This window comes from Harpegnathos saltator, unplaced genomic scaffold, assembly GCF_003227715.2.
Source record: "Harpegnathos saltator strain DR-91 unplaced genomic scaffold, Hsal_v8.6 scaffold360, whole genome shotgun sequence".
In the NCBI taxonomy this organism is placed as follows: Eukaryota; Metazoa; Arthropoda; class Insecta; order Hymenoptera; family Formicidae; genus Harpegnathos; species Harpegnathos saltator.
Genome location: NW_020230162.1, coordinates 292,501 through 308,095, shown reverse-complemented (window position 1 = coordinate 308,095; position 15,595 = coordinate 292,501). Strand labels below are relative to the sequence as shown.

The window sequence follows — 15,595 nt, the reverse complement described above, 5'->3', positions numbered from 1 at the left end:
AAGCAGCAGACGGCACGACATATATCGGAGGAGAGACGAAAAAGGGGAAGAACGAAAAAGACCAACTGGACGAAGAATGTCAGGTCGAAGTGAGAATTTGCTGCGCGCGCTCGCGAACACTTAGCGATGATAAATTTTAGAGGGAGTGTGTGTGTGTGTGTATTTTGCGTGTACATGTGCGTCGCAGTTCGTTTGCAGTTCGTCAACAACAATTTCTCTCCGGGCTCACTGCGTCGTCGATATTTGCGCGACAGTTACTGAGATCGGCAAAATACGATAAGTGTTTCTTAATGAATAAACTTGCCGAGATAACGAGGAGAGTCACGGGAGCGCAAAGATTAAAGGCAGCCAGTCGTGTTGTCGACCGAATGTTTGCTTTATCAATAAAGTTGCACCCGATTTCCGCGTTGTAAACGAACGAACCTATTTTCGACGAGTAGAAACAACACTGCGGACGAGGACACGCCTCTGTGAGAATAATCCGCGTGTATTCGCCGCCATCACGATTGCTGTATCTCCCGAGCGTTAGCGATGTAATTGCGTGCACGCGGACAAACGGACGTCAGACAGAGAGAGAGAGAGAGAGAGAGAGAGAGAGAGAGAGAGAGAGAAGAGCAGAGAAGAAGAATCGCCCGCGACGCCTTGGCACGTTATAGTCTGAAGGGGCTCGCATATCGAAAGTATGTCGACGATAAAATACACTGACTAACATTTAATTATTCCTTCTCCTTTTTCCTTCGACTCCGTTGCAACTGGAGTAACACTCATTGATAACCGGTCGTTCAGCGTTTTTATCAGCGCTTCAACGGCGCTGAACGCCCGCACGCACTGCCGCGCGCGCGTTTGTGTCTGTCGCCGTTTCTTCGTCTTCATCCTCGTAATCGTCATTCTCGTCTCCTCGACGACACTCCCCTCCCCCCCCTCCCCCGCAGCTTTTGCTCATTCGCGCGTCACGCTTCCGTTGACTGTTTAACTCGCTTAACAGTGACGTCTCAAGCCCGAAGCTCGCGCGGTGAGAAGTATCATTGACAGCAAGCTCGCTCGGATTCCAACGTCCGTTCTTGCAAATTGCACCGCGCGAGGATAGGAGCAGCAGAGGGAGGGGAAAAGAAAGATGAAGGCAAAAAAAAAAAAGAAAACAGAAAAGAAAATAAAAGCACGACGGAACAGACGAGGAAAGGTGTGCTGTGTGTGTGTGTGTGTGTGTGTGTGTGTGTGCTGCAAGCGATGCGCGCACGCATCGGTTGTCACTCTCGAGATACGAGCGAAATGCGGCAGCATGCGATGCTGCTATTATGACAAAAACCTTCGTTGTTAGTAAGACAAGATAATTATTCCGCCGAGCTCGGGGCTCTTCGATCATTTAGGCGTGGCAACACATGTTCTCAGTTCAGCGCTATGTGCGGCATATATGCGGGGTATACCTATATGCGCAGCGTGTCAGGACACGTGGTGCGGAACCTCTCAGGCTTGCCAGCGGCTATTCATTTTCGCAACCTTCTCCTCCCCTCTCTCTCTCTCTCTCTCTCTCTCTGTGTGTGTGTGTGTGTGTGTGTGTGTGTCTCTGTCTCGCTCCGCGTGCGCGGGGGATTCTTCCCTACAAATTATTCGATACGCCTTGCGAGGCCGAAACGAGTGCCATGCGGAGTTAAACGCCTAACGACGCGTCTCACGCATCGTGATTTTAATGGCGAAAATCATTAGTAACGAGCTGCTCCCGTCCGTCCGCCCGCTCGCCCGGCTGCTACCGCCAACAGGTCCGCGATCCGAAATTAGCCAATCGTAATTTCTGCACAACGATAAACGCGTCGCGCGCGCGCGCGCGCGATTAACCAGCGCGAAGTCAGCACGCAATCGCGCGCTGACAATGTTACGCCTCAGCGCGATCATTACACGGTTAATAATAAGGAATGCATTTGTCGCGCGCACTACGTCTGTGCGCGCGCGCTACATGTATATGTCGCGTCTATCTGTGTATGTCGCCGCACACGAGGCCGTACGGGAGAACATAACATTTGTATGCATGTATACATTACTTTATACCTAAGCCTATGATCATTAAGTACATTTTACTTTGAAACGACATAGTTAAATTATACGCGTTTCGACATACAAGTCTGTATGAATGCAGAGGCGCGATCGCAAGATTGTATCACGTAAGATCAGACGAGCGGGAGAAATGGTAAAGCAATGGTATATCGCAAGTTTAACGAGCATCATTTCGTGTGTGTGTGTGTGTGTGTTGCGACCGCAACACGTGAAGGAGAGAGAATAATGAAGTATATCATCAGACGCTTCTTTTTCAAAGATCCGACGTTTTTAGCGCAGGCGACATGCACAAGTTACTTCGTAACTTTGCAACAATCATATTTCGGCCGCTAGGTGGAAACTTATTTTGTCGTCTTCAAAAGTGATCGGTGAGGAGTGTCCTCGTCGTCCTCTCTCTCTCTCTCTCTCTCTCTCTCTCTCTCTCTCTCTCTCTCTCTCTCTCTCTCTCTCTCTCTCGCGGGAGCATTCAGACAAGGACAAATACGTCTCGCGATGTATCTTAGGTGCTCCTCTGGTCCGATAGGACCAGTCGTCGATATAAGATCGAATGTTCGCAACGACCACGTTCGTTTTCATTAAATCTATCTTCCAGCTGGCGCGGCGCATAAATCTACATAGTTTCGACACGAATCCGGACGAGTGAAAAACCGCAATAAAGATCTATCTATACTCGGTTATTGTCAGCCTTCCTCCATGGATTCAACAAAACTGTTTTTCTGATTAATTAAGACTGATTAATAAAAACTTTTTTTCTGATTAATTAAAACTGATAAACAGGATATCCCTGTCCATATAATTTGTCAGAAATTAAAGCATCGCGAACGAGCGCTCGTTTTTCGCAGGGATTATTTTCACCTGAAAGAAAAGCGCTTTGTAATGCGAGCTGAACGAAAATAACAGCAATAGCAAGCAGCGGCTGAGACGACGGACTGTTGTAATCTCGTTTATTAATTATACTTTGAGACACGCGCGTTTGTCACATGACACAGACACATGAGCAAAAAAAAGTGCAATGTCCAGCGCGGAGCACCGATCGCATGTTTACATAACGCTTGATCATTCACTGATTTAATCGGCTGCTTTGCATTTGCATTTATGAAATTTATGCGACGCGTTACAACTATTACACAAAGACGCGAGACATGCTGATACGTAATGGAGTATAACATATAATTAGAGATACGTAAATTGCTCTTCTGTTCCTTTCTTTCCTCCCCTTTTTGTTGATCTCGCCGGAGCACCAACCGTTGCGAAACCATTGCAGAGCGATTATTCTAATTATCCGAATTTCATCGACGAAAATACAATACTCTTCTGTTATCTCTCGAATAATTATCGAAGCGAATCTTGCAAATCTCGCACGACCGCTACGAGGCGTTGGACAACGCAAAACTCTTCGGCGTCAGTCGCTAAGGCAAAATGAATCGGCTCGAAGCGCAAACGGGAAACGTTAATATTCACGATGCGTCGAAGCAACGCGCTCCGATTATTATTAGGATCGCCGACCGATATCAGTTCGCACATTCGCCCGCGTCGTCGCGCACGCTGAACGACCCCTTCGCCCATGTCAGCCGCGATCTTATCGAATCATCTTATTGCACACGTCAATCACACACTTTCCTCGGTATCTCGCCGCGAGTAGAGAGCATCGCCATGATAAACTCCACGTTTTCATCCACACATCCACTTGCGAATATGTCGCTAGTTCTCGCTCGTGCTAGTCGCACGTTTCTTCCACTGGGTGTCGGAGCACACCGATCACCACAAGCTGACGATAGTAGAATCGCGTGCGCGCGCGCGCGCCGAGCATTAGTGTAAGAGAGAGAGAGAGATAGATAGTTAGATTGATAGAGAGAGAGAGAGAGGGGGGAGAGGGAGAGAGAGAGAGAGAGAGAGAGAGCGAGCTCAATTCCGCAGACAGCCGCGCGGACGTGGACTCGCGGAAGTGGACGCGTAGGTTCACGTTTCTCACGAACGCTCACCTGTAGATTTGGCGATCCTCGGAAAGAGAACTGTGACATGATGTGTCGGCCGCTCAGGGCCGTGTTGGTCGGGCACCGCTACGCGATCATCTTTCCAGCCCGCGGCATCCGCGGCCAGGTCGCGTGCGCTTCCGGTGCGCACCTTGGTCGGTCACCTCGCGACGGGGATTATCTGTCACACTTCCGCTGAGAATATTTTATTTTCCCGTTTTGCTTTTCACTAGCGCGCGCTTAACGCGCTTATGACGTGCGGGGGCGCGGGGGTGCGAGGAGCCTCTGTCTGTCGCGTGTAGTGGCTGCGCCACCCCCGGGGGGTGCTACTCGCACCGACACTCCCGCGTGCTCCGTCGTCGCGGCTCGGTGCCCGACTGCGCTCGATCCTGCGATCTTACGAAGCGGTCCGCTGCCGGCATATGCACTCGCACTGTCACACGCGACGCTGGCAAGTCGTGTTAACACGGGAACGAGGCCGGACAGTTCTCGATAGGTTGGCGGTAGGCAGCGGCAGTCTTCCACGGGATCGATCGCGATTTATTATCGCAGCCGACGTTGTCGTCGTCGTCGTCGTCGTCGTCGTCGTCGACGTCGTCGTCGTCGTCGTCGTCGTCGTTGCAATCGTCGTTGTCGACGTCGACGTCGACGTCGTCGTCGTCGTCGTCGTCGTCGTCGTCGCCGCCGTCGCGGCCGGCGGTGTAATATTCCACAGGGAGGTTGAACTGTCAGCCGACAGTCGTCAACAGTCCGCACGCACTGTGTTCACACTCGCGCTCTGCTTGTTTGTAAGGGGAGGCGCGGCGGTGGGTCTGTCCTCCCACGGACAGAGAGAGAGAGAGCGAGCCGCCGCCGGCACACTGTCGGGGTGTCGCGAGTCGCGGCACCGACGTCGCGGAAAAAAGTCGCGCGTCGCGCGGCACGGACACGCGCAGCGCGCGATGCGTGGTGAACGTATGTACGTTGCTACACGTACGTACGTACGTGTGTCCTACACGCGTACGCGTACGTGTCGGCGTACGTACGCGCGCGATGCGGTTAATCGCGGCGGCTAGTTCACTCAGTTGATCCGATCACCGCGCCAGCTATGATCGGTCGCGACTATCCTCCGAATCGTCGTTTCTTTTCGACGGAATCCAGTCCTTCGCTCGGCGGATAGGAAGGCGGAGGTGCACGGCTGTGGGCGCGAGCGAGACGGCTGCGGTGAGAGGGAACGAGTCGGGTAGACAGGATAGAGGGAGGAGGGAGTGAGAGAGAGCGCGCGAACACTAGAGGGACGGCAGGACAGGCTAAGCAAGGGAGGAAGGGGGGTGTCAGGGGGAGAGAGAGAGAGAGAGAGAGAGAGAGAGAGAGAGAGAGAGAGAGAGAGAGAGAGAGAGGTAGCAGCGAGTGAGGGTGTCGGAGGGACACCACTGAAAAAGGAGAGGAACGATGGAGGAGAACGGAGGAAGAGTGAGAGAATGGTGAGAGAGAAGGAGAAGAGTGAACGGGAGAGAGAGAGAGAGAGAGAGAGAGACGAGGGAGGGGGAGAGAGAGAGAGAGAGAGAGAGAGGGAGAGAGAGAGAGAGTGTGTGTGTGTGTGTGTGTGTGTGTGTGTCTGTGAGGGAGGATGGTGAGGACGACGTGAATCGCGCACACTGGCTGTCTCTCTTTTTATCCTTCGCGGTCCTTCCACGCAGCCGGTCGCCTGGCGGCCTGCGCAATCACGCGCTTCGAACTCGCGAAAGAGAGGCAAGTGCGTCTTCTTCCTCCTCTTCAACTCGTCCGCCGCCACTGTCGCTGCTGAAGACCGGTCGCCGATTGCGGCTCTTCGTGGCGCTACCAATCGCGCGCTCGGCGAAAGCGCCAAGTACGAACTGACGCGGTTTGTAGGCCCTTGTGTTCCAACACAAGACAATGATCAGGAACAGACACCGTTGTTCCTGCTTTGTCTTATCGTCTCCTTATCTATCCGTCCCTTTTTCTCTCTCTCTCTCTCTCTCTCTCTCTCTCTCTCTCTCTTTCTTCCTCCCTCTCTCTCTCTCTCTCTCTTTCTCTCTGTGTGTTTCTCTCTCTGTCTCTTCCTTTCTCCTCCTCTCACACCTTTTCCGTAAAGTTTCTTCCTTTTTCGTGCGATGCCCAACGTAAAAATCCAATTCAACGTTTAACCATTACCGCGATATGCACTACCGAGATTGTCACTGACGAGATTGATTCTGATTCGAAACAAGTTACACCGAGCTCCTCAAATGATAAAACTGCTGATCGGCACGTATCCTCGCTTCGCGGAAGAACGACGTGGCCGCCGCAGTTTGTAAGTTTCCGTCGTATCCACAAGTTCCGCGAGATGACGGTTGATCGCGATGTCGTAGGAGGAGGCGACTCGTACGTACAGTGCCGGTGGCGCTGGCGGTGACGATAGTATCGCGCTAGTGGTGGTGGCCCGATGACGAGCGAAACTCTCGACTCGCCGCTGATGGTGGTGGTGGTGGTGGTGGTGGCAGTGGCAGAGTCGTCGCCGTGGTTCTTTTCCTTCCACGGAAAGGGGGACGATTTTTGCGAGATGGTTTGCCCTCGGCGAGACGGGTGGGAGGGTCCAGGTCGACACGGCGTGTGCTCTGGTGGGGGTGCGGGCACCACCTCTGCCGCTGATGCCGCTCCGCCGCCACCTCGTCGTACCCGCGCAAATTCGTACCGCGGGCTCGTATTAGCAGGCCGAGTGTTGTGCGTGGCTCTCGTCTCTTTCCGCTCGGGTCGTCGGCATCCTCCCTCGTCGATCGAGCACGGAGCCGGCGGTTAGCGTCGGCAAACGCGACAATAAAATATGGTGAGTCGCCCGTGGGGCTCGGCTAACGCGCTCCCTGCTTTCCTCCCCTCCTCACTCTCGTTGAGTCGCTCTTCCGTCCTTTTCCCCCCTTTTCTCTTTCGGTTTTTGCATCTCGCTCGTATCCCCGATAGTCCGATCGCGCGTTCTCGCTCCCTCGCACACCCGTCTCGTTCCTCGTGACGCCCCACCGTAGGCGCTTTCTTCCCTCTTCGTTCTCGGCTTTCGTTTCGTGGAGGGGATGGGTTGAATGAGACGGAGGGGGGGACGCGACCGGCCGAGATGCTGCCACGCTCGGGTATGGTGGGGCGAGAAGAGTGAGCGGTTGGTAGCGTTCGGAAGGGGCAAGCGAAAGGGGGGAAGGGGGAGGGGTGGGAGGCACGAAGGCAGAAACTACACGACAATTTTAGTTCGATAGATCCCGAAGTTTAGCCTCGGCGGCGCTGCTTTACTTGCCGCTGACTTCTTCCCGGTAGTTTGTTCGTTGCCCTCTCCCCCGCCGTTGCTGACTGCCTCTCCACCCTCCTCCACCTCCTCTTCCTCCTCTTCAACGGACACGACCGCACACCCCGACGTGTCCCCACCATCGAGTTCCTGCGTCTCGTCTTTCTTTCTCTTTCTCACTCCTCCTCCTCCTCCTCCTCCACCTCTTCCACCTTCTCCTCCTCCTCCTCCAAGCCAGGACAAGATCGCCGACTACTTCGTGCCCCTTCCTGTGCCCGGCATCAGTTTCGATGCCGCGCTACCTGCCGCTCCTTATTCCACGCACTACGCGACACTTGACTACAACACCAACTTCCGTCCCTCTCTTTCTCTCCTTCCCTCCCTCTCCCTCTCTCTCTCTCTCTCTCTCTCTCTCTCTCTCTCTCTCTCTCTCTCGTTTTCACGTCCGTGTCTCTCTTCTCTTCTCTACCTTCGTACATCAACCTCTCCCGTTCTCACTCGGGTACTGTTCATAGTCTCGTTCCCACCTGCGACCTCGTCGGTCTCGCTCGCGCGTTTACACCGCGAAATGCACGATCGTCACTCGGCAAGCGTATTACACGGACGCGTTTACGCGAAGTACTACGCTCGTTCCGACAGTTTAACGCAACAATGTCGCAGCAACGTCCCATCGCGCGCTGCAGACGTCAATCATCTCGTCAGATTGCCGTACTGAGATTCCGTAACGTAGTATCGCTATTCCTCCGCGGTACGAGAACCAAATTCGGCTGAAGCGGACCAACGCTGTATTTGCGTGGGACACTCAATATTGGCATGAAACCCAACATTGCGGACGGATGATCCATCTTTTTTTTAACGACACGCCACGACGGTCGTACAGTTGAAAACTAAATCCAAGTCCAATCGGATGCGATCCGCCAACGTTCATCAGCGCTGTCGCGACGAAGTTCAACGTGCGGCAATCGTGTCGATGACAAGGACTTTGGCCAAGGGATTGTGTGAGGTGTTTTGCTCAGTTCTTTCCAAGATACTCGCTTCCTCGCGCGTACTTGTCGCCCTCCTGGCGCGACCAACGACGAAAGGGGCGGATAGAGGCGGTTGGAGGTGGCGGGTCACGGGTGCGGAAGTATATCCGTCGTTCAGGTTGTGGTGGGGAATCTTTTCGGAGCGAGGGGGTTCGCGGGATGAGGGAGAAGGACGCATCAATATTTTTCGCCGACCGATCGACGACATGCACAGTTGCGCGCACGCATGTACGTACTGCTCGCGTACACACACATACCATATCAGCAATGATATTTTTGCAGAGGACATGCACACACCTATACCACGCACACAGAGGCACCGCGAGTGCACCCCGTGCATACACGCGTGCGTCGGTGGTATTGGTGACAACGGGTGTGGGGTGCAGGGGATAGCGCAAAGAGGAGCCGGATAAATCGTCCCCTTCCACACTTCTTTCATCTCCCCTCCAGCGCGTCACAGTGGGTGGTGGAGCTCGGCTTTTTTCCCCTCCGTGGGCGCGGACTAACCTCGCCCCGCCTTCGTCTCCTTCGTTCTCGTCCCCTCTACCCCAGGATAGTTGTAGCACGGCGAGAGTGACTACCACTGTGAAACTCGTGACGCCGTTGCCTCTCTCGTCACCCTGCGACGTGCATGGCACGCCAAACTACTACTTCGCACTCTCGCTCGCCACAGCCATAGCGACGAAGGAACTCGTCGAGGAAGCGAGACCGCCGACCGGGACGGCATGACCAGGGACGAGCGAGACGAAGTAGAAGAGAGGGAGGGAGAGAGAGAGAGAGAGAGAGAGAGAGAGAGGGAGAGAGAGAGAGAGAGAGAGAGAGTGTGAGAGAGAGAGAGAGAGAGAGAGAGTGAGAGAGAGTGAGTAGGGAGATAAGGGAGGAAGGGGATACACACCGAGATGTGAAACATTAGTGTACCGTTTGTTAACACCGCGGTCTACACACAATCGCGCGCAAACTCTCCCCCCTCTTCGAGTTCGCCGCGTCAGCCCGTGCGTCCGGCCCTCGCCCCCTCGTACCGCGCTTTCTTTAAGAGGGCGTTGCTGCTGTACGTGCACGGGTGAGCGCGTGTGAGCGCCTTCCTTCGTGAGTGCATCGCGGAATACCGGCACGTAGGAACGGACGTCTCTCCCCGTCGTCCTCTTCTCGCGACGCTGCCGTTCTCTCCTCTCACCTCTCTCCTCCGTCCGTCGCTCCTTCTTTCGCGTTTCAACTCCACCTTACCTCCGTCCTACTCCGCCGTTCGTCCCTGGCGCCGACTTTCCGCGAATGCGACGCTGAATTTGTCGACGTGCACAGAGACGTAGCGTCGACGTAGCCGCTTTAAACAACAACTCGGGAACTAAGCTGACTGACGACCCATATGTTACGCATCGATGTTGGAATTGTAGTGCGTGCGTGTATCATACCGAGGATTCATCCACTTCGGCTGGACTTTGCCTCGGGTTTTCATGGTGACGACGGAGGATCGTGAAGGATGTAACTGAAACGATAACCATCCAGTAGTGGTCAGCCACCATCGGGGTATTGGCGTTGAATCGAGCGATCGCGATATAGACTTCGTTGTGGAATCGTCGCTCCTGTGGCCACGATAGGGAGCGAACTAGAGTGATACAGAAGGACGCGCCATCCATGTGTATCGTGTTTGCGCCGCGACCGTTTTGTGAGCAGTATGAGTTATGGACTGGATTATGGGACTATGTGTGTTTGTACGATTCGCGACCGCAGTAGTCTCCGCTCGATTCACGATCTTTTCCACCTCCACGATCTCGGAAGTTGCAAAATACCTTGACACAAGGGATTTCCGTTCTTGATAGGTGATTGTAGGTTAATCCCGCCGTGGATTAGTGTATCTCCGTTCATTACTGTGATGTCTACTCTGAGCCTTCGTCGACGATTTTACGTAGAAATTTGTATCTACTCGAATTTTCGGTGTGTTTTCAGCTGGACTTTTGACTGTAACCAAAGATACTGATAATTTAGCTAGACGTTCATTCACCGCAATGTCTCTCGTTCAACGTGATGTCTCTTGTTGGAATAGAACATTAATTCTCGCACATTGCAGACAGAGTGGCTTGATGAGAACGGTACGTTCGGAAAACACGTTAATTGAACCGCCAAAGGCTCGTAAATGCAGGACTCGCGCAATACAGACATTAAGCGGTACATCTGACAATTCGGCAGCGCGCGCACGCAAAAAATGTCGACGCGATGTGTATCAGCCAGCGATGCGTATCGATCGTGCACGCGAATGTGTAAAACGCACTATGACACGTCGGCAAGATGAAGCGATACACGCGTGTAAAAAAGACGTCCCTTCTGCACATGAATGTATGTAGGATCTGTATAAAAGCTGTCAGTCATAACAATAACATGCAATTATAGATCGCGCGTGATAAGTAAAGTGCACGTAATGCCACAAAGCGAAGGGGACTCATTCAATATCGCGCGAGCGAACCGCAAGGCTCATCGCATGCTCACCGCCTGCTCGCAATTATTCGCACGGAACATCACGTATATGTTAATGCTAAGTCGACATCGAGAGAGAAGTGTCGCGATTCCCTCAGAGGAGAACATACGATAGCCGCGTGTATAATTTCGCGACACACGCAATGGATTCGCATCGCGAGATCGATTCCCCGCTATTCCCGAGCTTGATTCCTTAACCTCTGGCAATGCCACGATGATGAGAAACTGCGAGAACTGAAATAAAAGATCAAAGGGGACTCATTGCCAGCTAAAGTCCAACTCGTGCGCGACTACGCATCCAGCGTGCGAACGCATCACTAGTTGTGCGTAATACCGATTTTTTTCTCCGTCCACCTTTTGCCCTTAACTATAATCTGTCGTACACATCCTAGGACAACCTACGGACAACTTTCTGGACGCATGTGTACCTATGAACAGCTATTCCCAGGTACTGAAAATAAAGGAACCTTTCACATTACCGCGTTACAATGTCCTGTTTGGTTCGAAATGTCTATCAAGGTCTATTCCTCTGAGAATCAACGGCAAGAGATCGGGCCGATCACGGACGGGGTTGCGACGGAACTGTCGAATACCGTTCTCATGCAGACGTCATTATACGGGCCGAGACAAGCGACAGCCTGGACCGTAGCCGAAAGTGCTCGATGGCCAGTCACGGGCAAGGTCGTGAAAACTGTTGGGCAGGCAGGTGGCAGCACGACTCGAGAAAGGACGGTTATAGACCCTCCTCGTTCGGCAGCGCGAAGCGGAGGGAGAAAAGTGGGGAGCTAGTGTTACTAGGGATCCGGTAGTAGGGGATGCCCCTTCCGCTGTGGCCATTCGGCCACCCCTCCGTCTCTCGCGAGCGGGGTGGATGGCTGGAGGGGCGGCGGACACGTCCTCGACGGTGTGTGCAGCAACGGTTGTCACCGTGTTGAATTACCCGCACTTCAACGGTTCCTACCTACGAGCGAGACGATTCTAATGCCTCGAGCCCGGTGCAACGAGGAAAGAATTACAGACGGGTTCGTTCCGTGCTCGGTAGATCGCGCGGCGCGTTATATTTTCCCGGCGTGATTCTTTGCGCAGGGAAATCGCGAATTTCGCACGCACCTTGCCGGGTGACTGGTCTGGGCTCGGCCCGCTGCCCCGACACTTCGCGACACGTCGCGAGACGTCCCGTTCTCGCCGCAGGAATTTTTCCGGGCGGACCGCGCGATTGGCGAGGGTCGATATTATATCGCCGGGCCCGGCCGACTTTTGCGTGCAGTGGATTGATCGAGAATCACGCTTACGGTCAGGGCGATACGCATATTCCGCGATAAATCGATAAACTTGTCGTCGTCGTTGTCGCGGCGGCAGGGAACGAATGATTAATGTTAATTACAGCGTTAAGTCTCTCTCTCTCTCTCTCTCTCTCTCTCTCTCTCGTCGGGACGAGTCACCGCGCGCTCGATACCCTTTACGTTCGTTCCGTTGAATATTCGCATAAATAATGGCGTGTTCGATAGGAAGCTCGCCGTCGTTGGAGAGACCTCCGCTCGGCTCCGAAGATTAATGTCGCTTTCCACGACACGTATACTGTTTCGTTGTAATGAAACGGTGGTTAACACAAGGTTTTCCCGGCCCCGACAATGACTCTTCGGATAAACTTTTATTAAGATCGCTCGTCTAAGTGTAACAGCGCGCCGAGCAGACCCACCATCACCACCACTACCACCACCACCACCACCACCACCACCACCACATCTACTACCACCACCGTCACCAGCAGAGCAGCACCACGCGCTCCACCTCATAAATCAAGAGCGGTGTTGATGGTGCTGAGACACGGGAAGCCGTGGAGGCAAGACGAGGAGTACTACTTACAGAGTAAAGTGGATAGGAGAGGCCAGTATAAACTTAAGTGATTAATCTCGCGGAATTGATAACGCTCCCCTCGCTCGCGCCACCCCCGATAAATTACATTATAAGGAGCCGCGGTATAATTAATACGCCACTCACGCGTAAGCCTGCCTCCTCCGCGACAGGGCGAACACTGCGATACTAACCCGATCTATTGTGCGATACCTTGCGAGCCGAAGTCAGCCGGAGCGGAGAGTCGAATGTCCGCTTTAAGCTACGGTTCTTTGTATTCTAATCAGCCAGGCAGTCACTCCTGGGGCGGACTTGCCGGATTTTTTCGCCTTCCGAAAAACCCACGCGGTCACGCGACTTGTGTCCCTCCGGTAACGCGACATGATCGCGACGTGCGACAATAGTATCAGCGCTTGTATCGTGCACAAGCAATAACGACGGCATTATCATCGCGGCACTCATTTCACGAATCGCCGCTCGCGCGTGAGGCACACGTGTGTATGTGTGTGGGTGTGTGTGTAACTTTCGATAAGATCGATCTGCTAGGACGAGCGACAGGCTTCACAATCGCTCCGACGAGTATCGCCGATCATCGGCCGTTATCACCGGCGAACGGAGTGCTCATCCGTGTTTCGGAGCAGATCAAACATCGAATAGACTGATACGCGATATCTTCAAAGGATTTCAACCGACCCTTTGTCAGTGTATCCACAATAATCGCGAAATCTGGCACAGGCAAACACAACTCGGAGGAAACATCCGAGAGAATACTCGGAACTACTAATTGCACCTTAAGACGATGATAAGACGGCATGCAAAGTTCCGTTTTTGTCGAAACGTTCGCGGGTGTATTTCCGGTTGGACTCGATAATGAAGACTTGGCTTTCGTCAAATTTCGGATTAGTCTGATTCAATTTGAAGACGATGTAAAATCGCGTCATCTCACTCACATATACATTACCTGTTTTCTGTTTTGCAAAAATAATAATTATCTTCTTTCGGTTATTATTGTAGAACAAATAGCAAGTGGAAATGAAAGTTGGCAGTTCTGCTGGTTTCAATCAGTGATCGGCTTGATCGAAATTTGATGGAATTTATCCTAAGGTGATTCGATAGCTCGATTTCGAGAAAGAGAGAAGAATCGGTAAAATGTTTACAACACATGATTTAAAAAAATATTCAAGCAACCGCGGATAGAATACCCCATAAAATTTCCCTGACCACTTTGGGGGGACGATCCGCGATCGAATTAGAGGGCGTACAGAGCGCATTATATATGATATAATTTGCGAATACCATGAACCCCTTGCGTTAAACCGCAACGGCAGCCGCAAGTCGAGAGAGGACGTCGCAAGGCAAAAAGACGAGGTAGTCGAGAAGTCCTCGACATTAATGGTCGGTGTTCCCAGATATCCGTGGCCGGCGCCATCATGGTCGATCTTCAAGAAAGGACGCGTCTTGTCGCGCGGCAACATGAAAGATTTACCGCGATTGACGCCGCGACTAGATCCATCCACGAGACTGTATTCGGCCGTGTGTGCTCTCTCTCTCTCTCTCTCTCTCTCTCTCTCTCTCTCTCTCTCTCTCTCTCGTACCGTGCGTGCGAGTCTGTGAGAGAGGTCCATAAAAAGCGGCGTAGTTAGACCCGTGTGATGAATACGTGACGCACTCTCGTAACTGTGTGAGGACCCTAAAGAGAACTACGTTTAGATGAGAGGCGGCGGCGGCGGCGGTTCTCGCCACAAAAAGAAGGGGAGAACGCTGCCGCCATTCATTAATTAAACGAAGCGCGAGATTTCCAACCCTCTCCCTGCGACTCCCTTTCCCCGCCTTCACTACCTTCCTTCATTCTTGTCCACCTTGTCTTTGTGCAAGCCGGCCAACCCTGCGCGGATGATCTGAGGAAGCCGCCCGAACGATCGTCCGTTGGAAAGTCGATCAACCGATTCGTAAAGCCGTCAAGGTGTCGACTCTCGTCTTTCGATCGAGAAGCGAGTCGAGGGAGGCGAACGCATGCGCGCGGACGAAAAAGAGAAACGACAGTCTCCCTCCATAGGTAGACTCGAATTGATTCTTTCTCTTCCTCCCTCTCTCTCTCTCTCACACACACACACACACACACACAAATATCGACCTCGCGTGGACATTAATCGAAATTTTATGGTATTGCGTTTTTCTCTTTTTTTACCTTTCTACTATCTATTTTTTAGGTCTTAGTTTCGGTTCGAAACAATTTTCCCGGGTGGGTGTATCGTGATTCACGGAGACAAGACTCCACTACGAAGATAAATCGCGGCGTTAGCGAGTTTCTTCAAAATAAGCGCGAAACGCGAGATATACACATACACGACAGGAAGATCGAAATAACGATTCATCATTTACCGCGGACAGGTACGATTTTCTTTCGAATTTGTTTGATCCACCGAAACTGATGGATTGTGATTGAAAGACCGATCAACGAATTTAGTTAGGGAGGTAGGAGGGGGCGCCAGCGGGAGAAGGGGGAGAAGCAGCAGCAGCACGTCGATCAAAATTGTGATTGTTTCATGCATATTATCGCGCGGAGAGAGAGAGAGAGAGAGAGAGAGAGAGAGAGAGAGAGAGAGAGAGAGAGAGAGAGAGAGAGAGAGAGAGAGAGAGAGAGAGAGAGCGAGTCGCGGTTCCGCGTGACGCGTCATCTCGTTCTCGATCGCTCTGGCGATCCGGTTGATTCGTTTGACCCAGAAACATCACTCCGCGAAATTATCCGGCTTATCCGCGCCGGCCCGCTTCCGAAAGTGTACATCGCGCGTCTTTGGCTCAGCCAAGGAGACTCTGGCAGTCGCATAATCACTCGCCCACTCGAACACCGCGGCAGACGGCGGTTAAAGGGGGAGTGATAAGCCGCCTTCAAACACGGGTTATGCACACACTAATTATTGAACATAAACCCTTATCTAGAAACGCGCATGTGCTACCGTGTACGGGAATTAGCATCG

General features: G+C 52.7%; 1 protein-coding gene across 1 annotated transcript in view; it reads right to left on the bottom strand.

The window, feature by feature from the left end:
• Positions 1-5,505, bottom strand: part of mirr (iroquois-class homeodomain protein mirror) — a 36,033-nt gene extending 30,528 nt beyond the window's left edge. Inside the window, exon 1 of the mRNA XM_011150196.3 lies at positions 4,032-5,505. Coding sequence (XP_011148498.2) covers positions 4,032-4,070 — 39 coding nt within the window. The 5' untranslated portion in view covers positions 4,071-5,505. The remainder of the gene's footprint in view (positions 1-4,031) is intronic.
• Between the last annotated feature and the right edge of the window lie 10,090 nt (positions 5,506-15,595).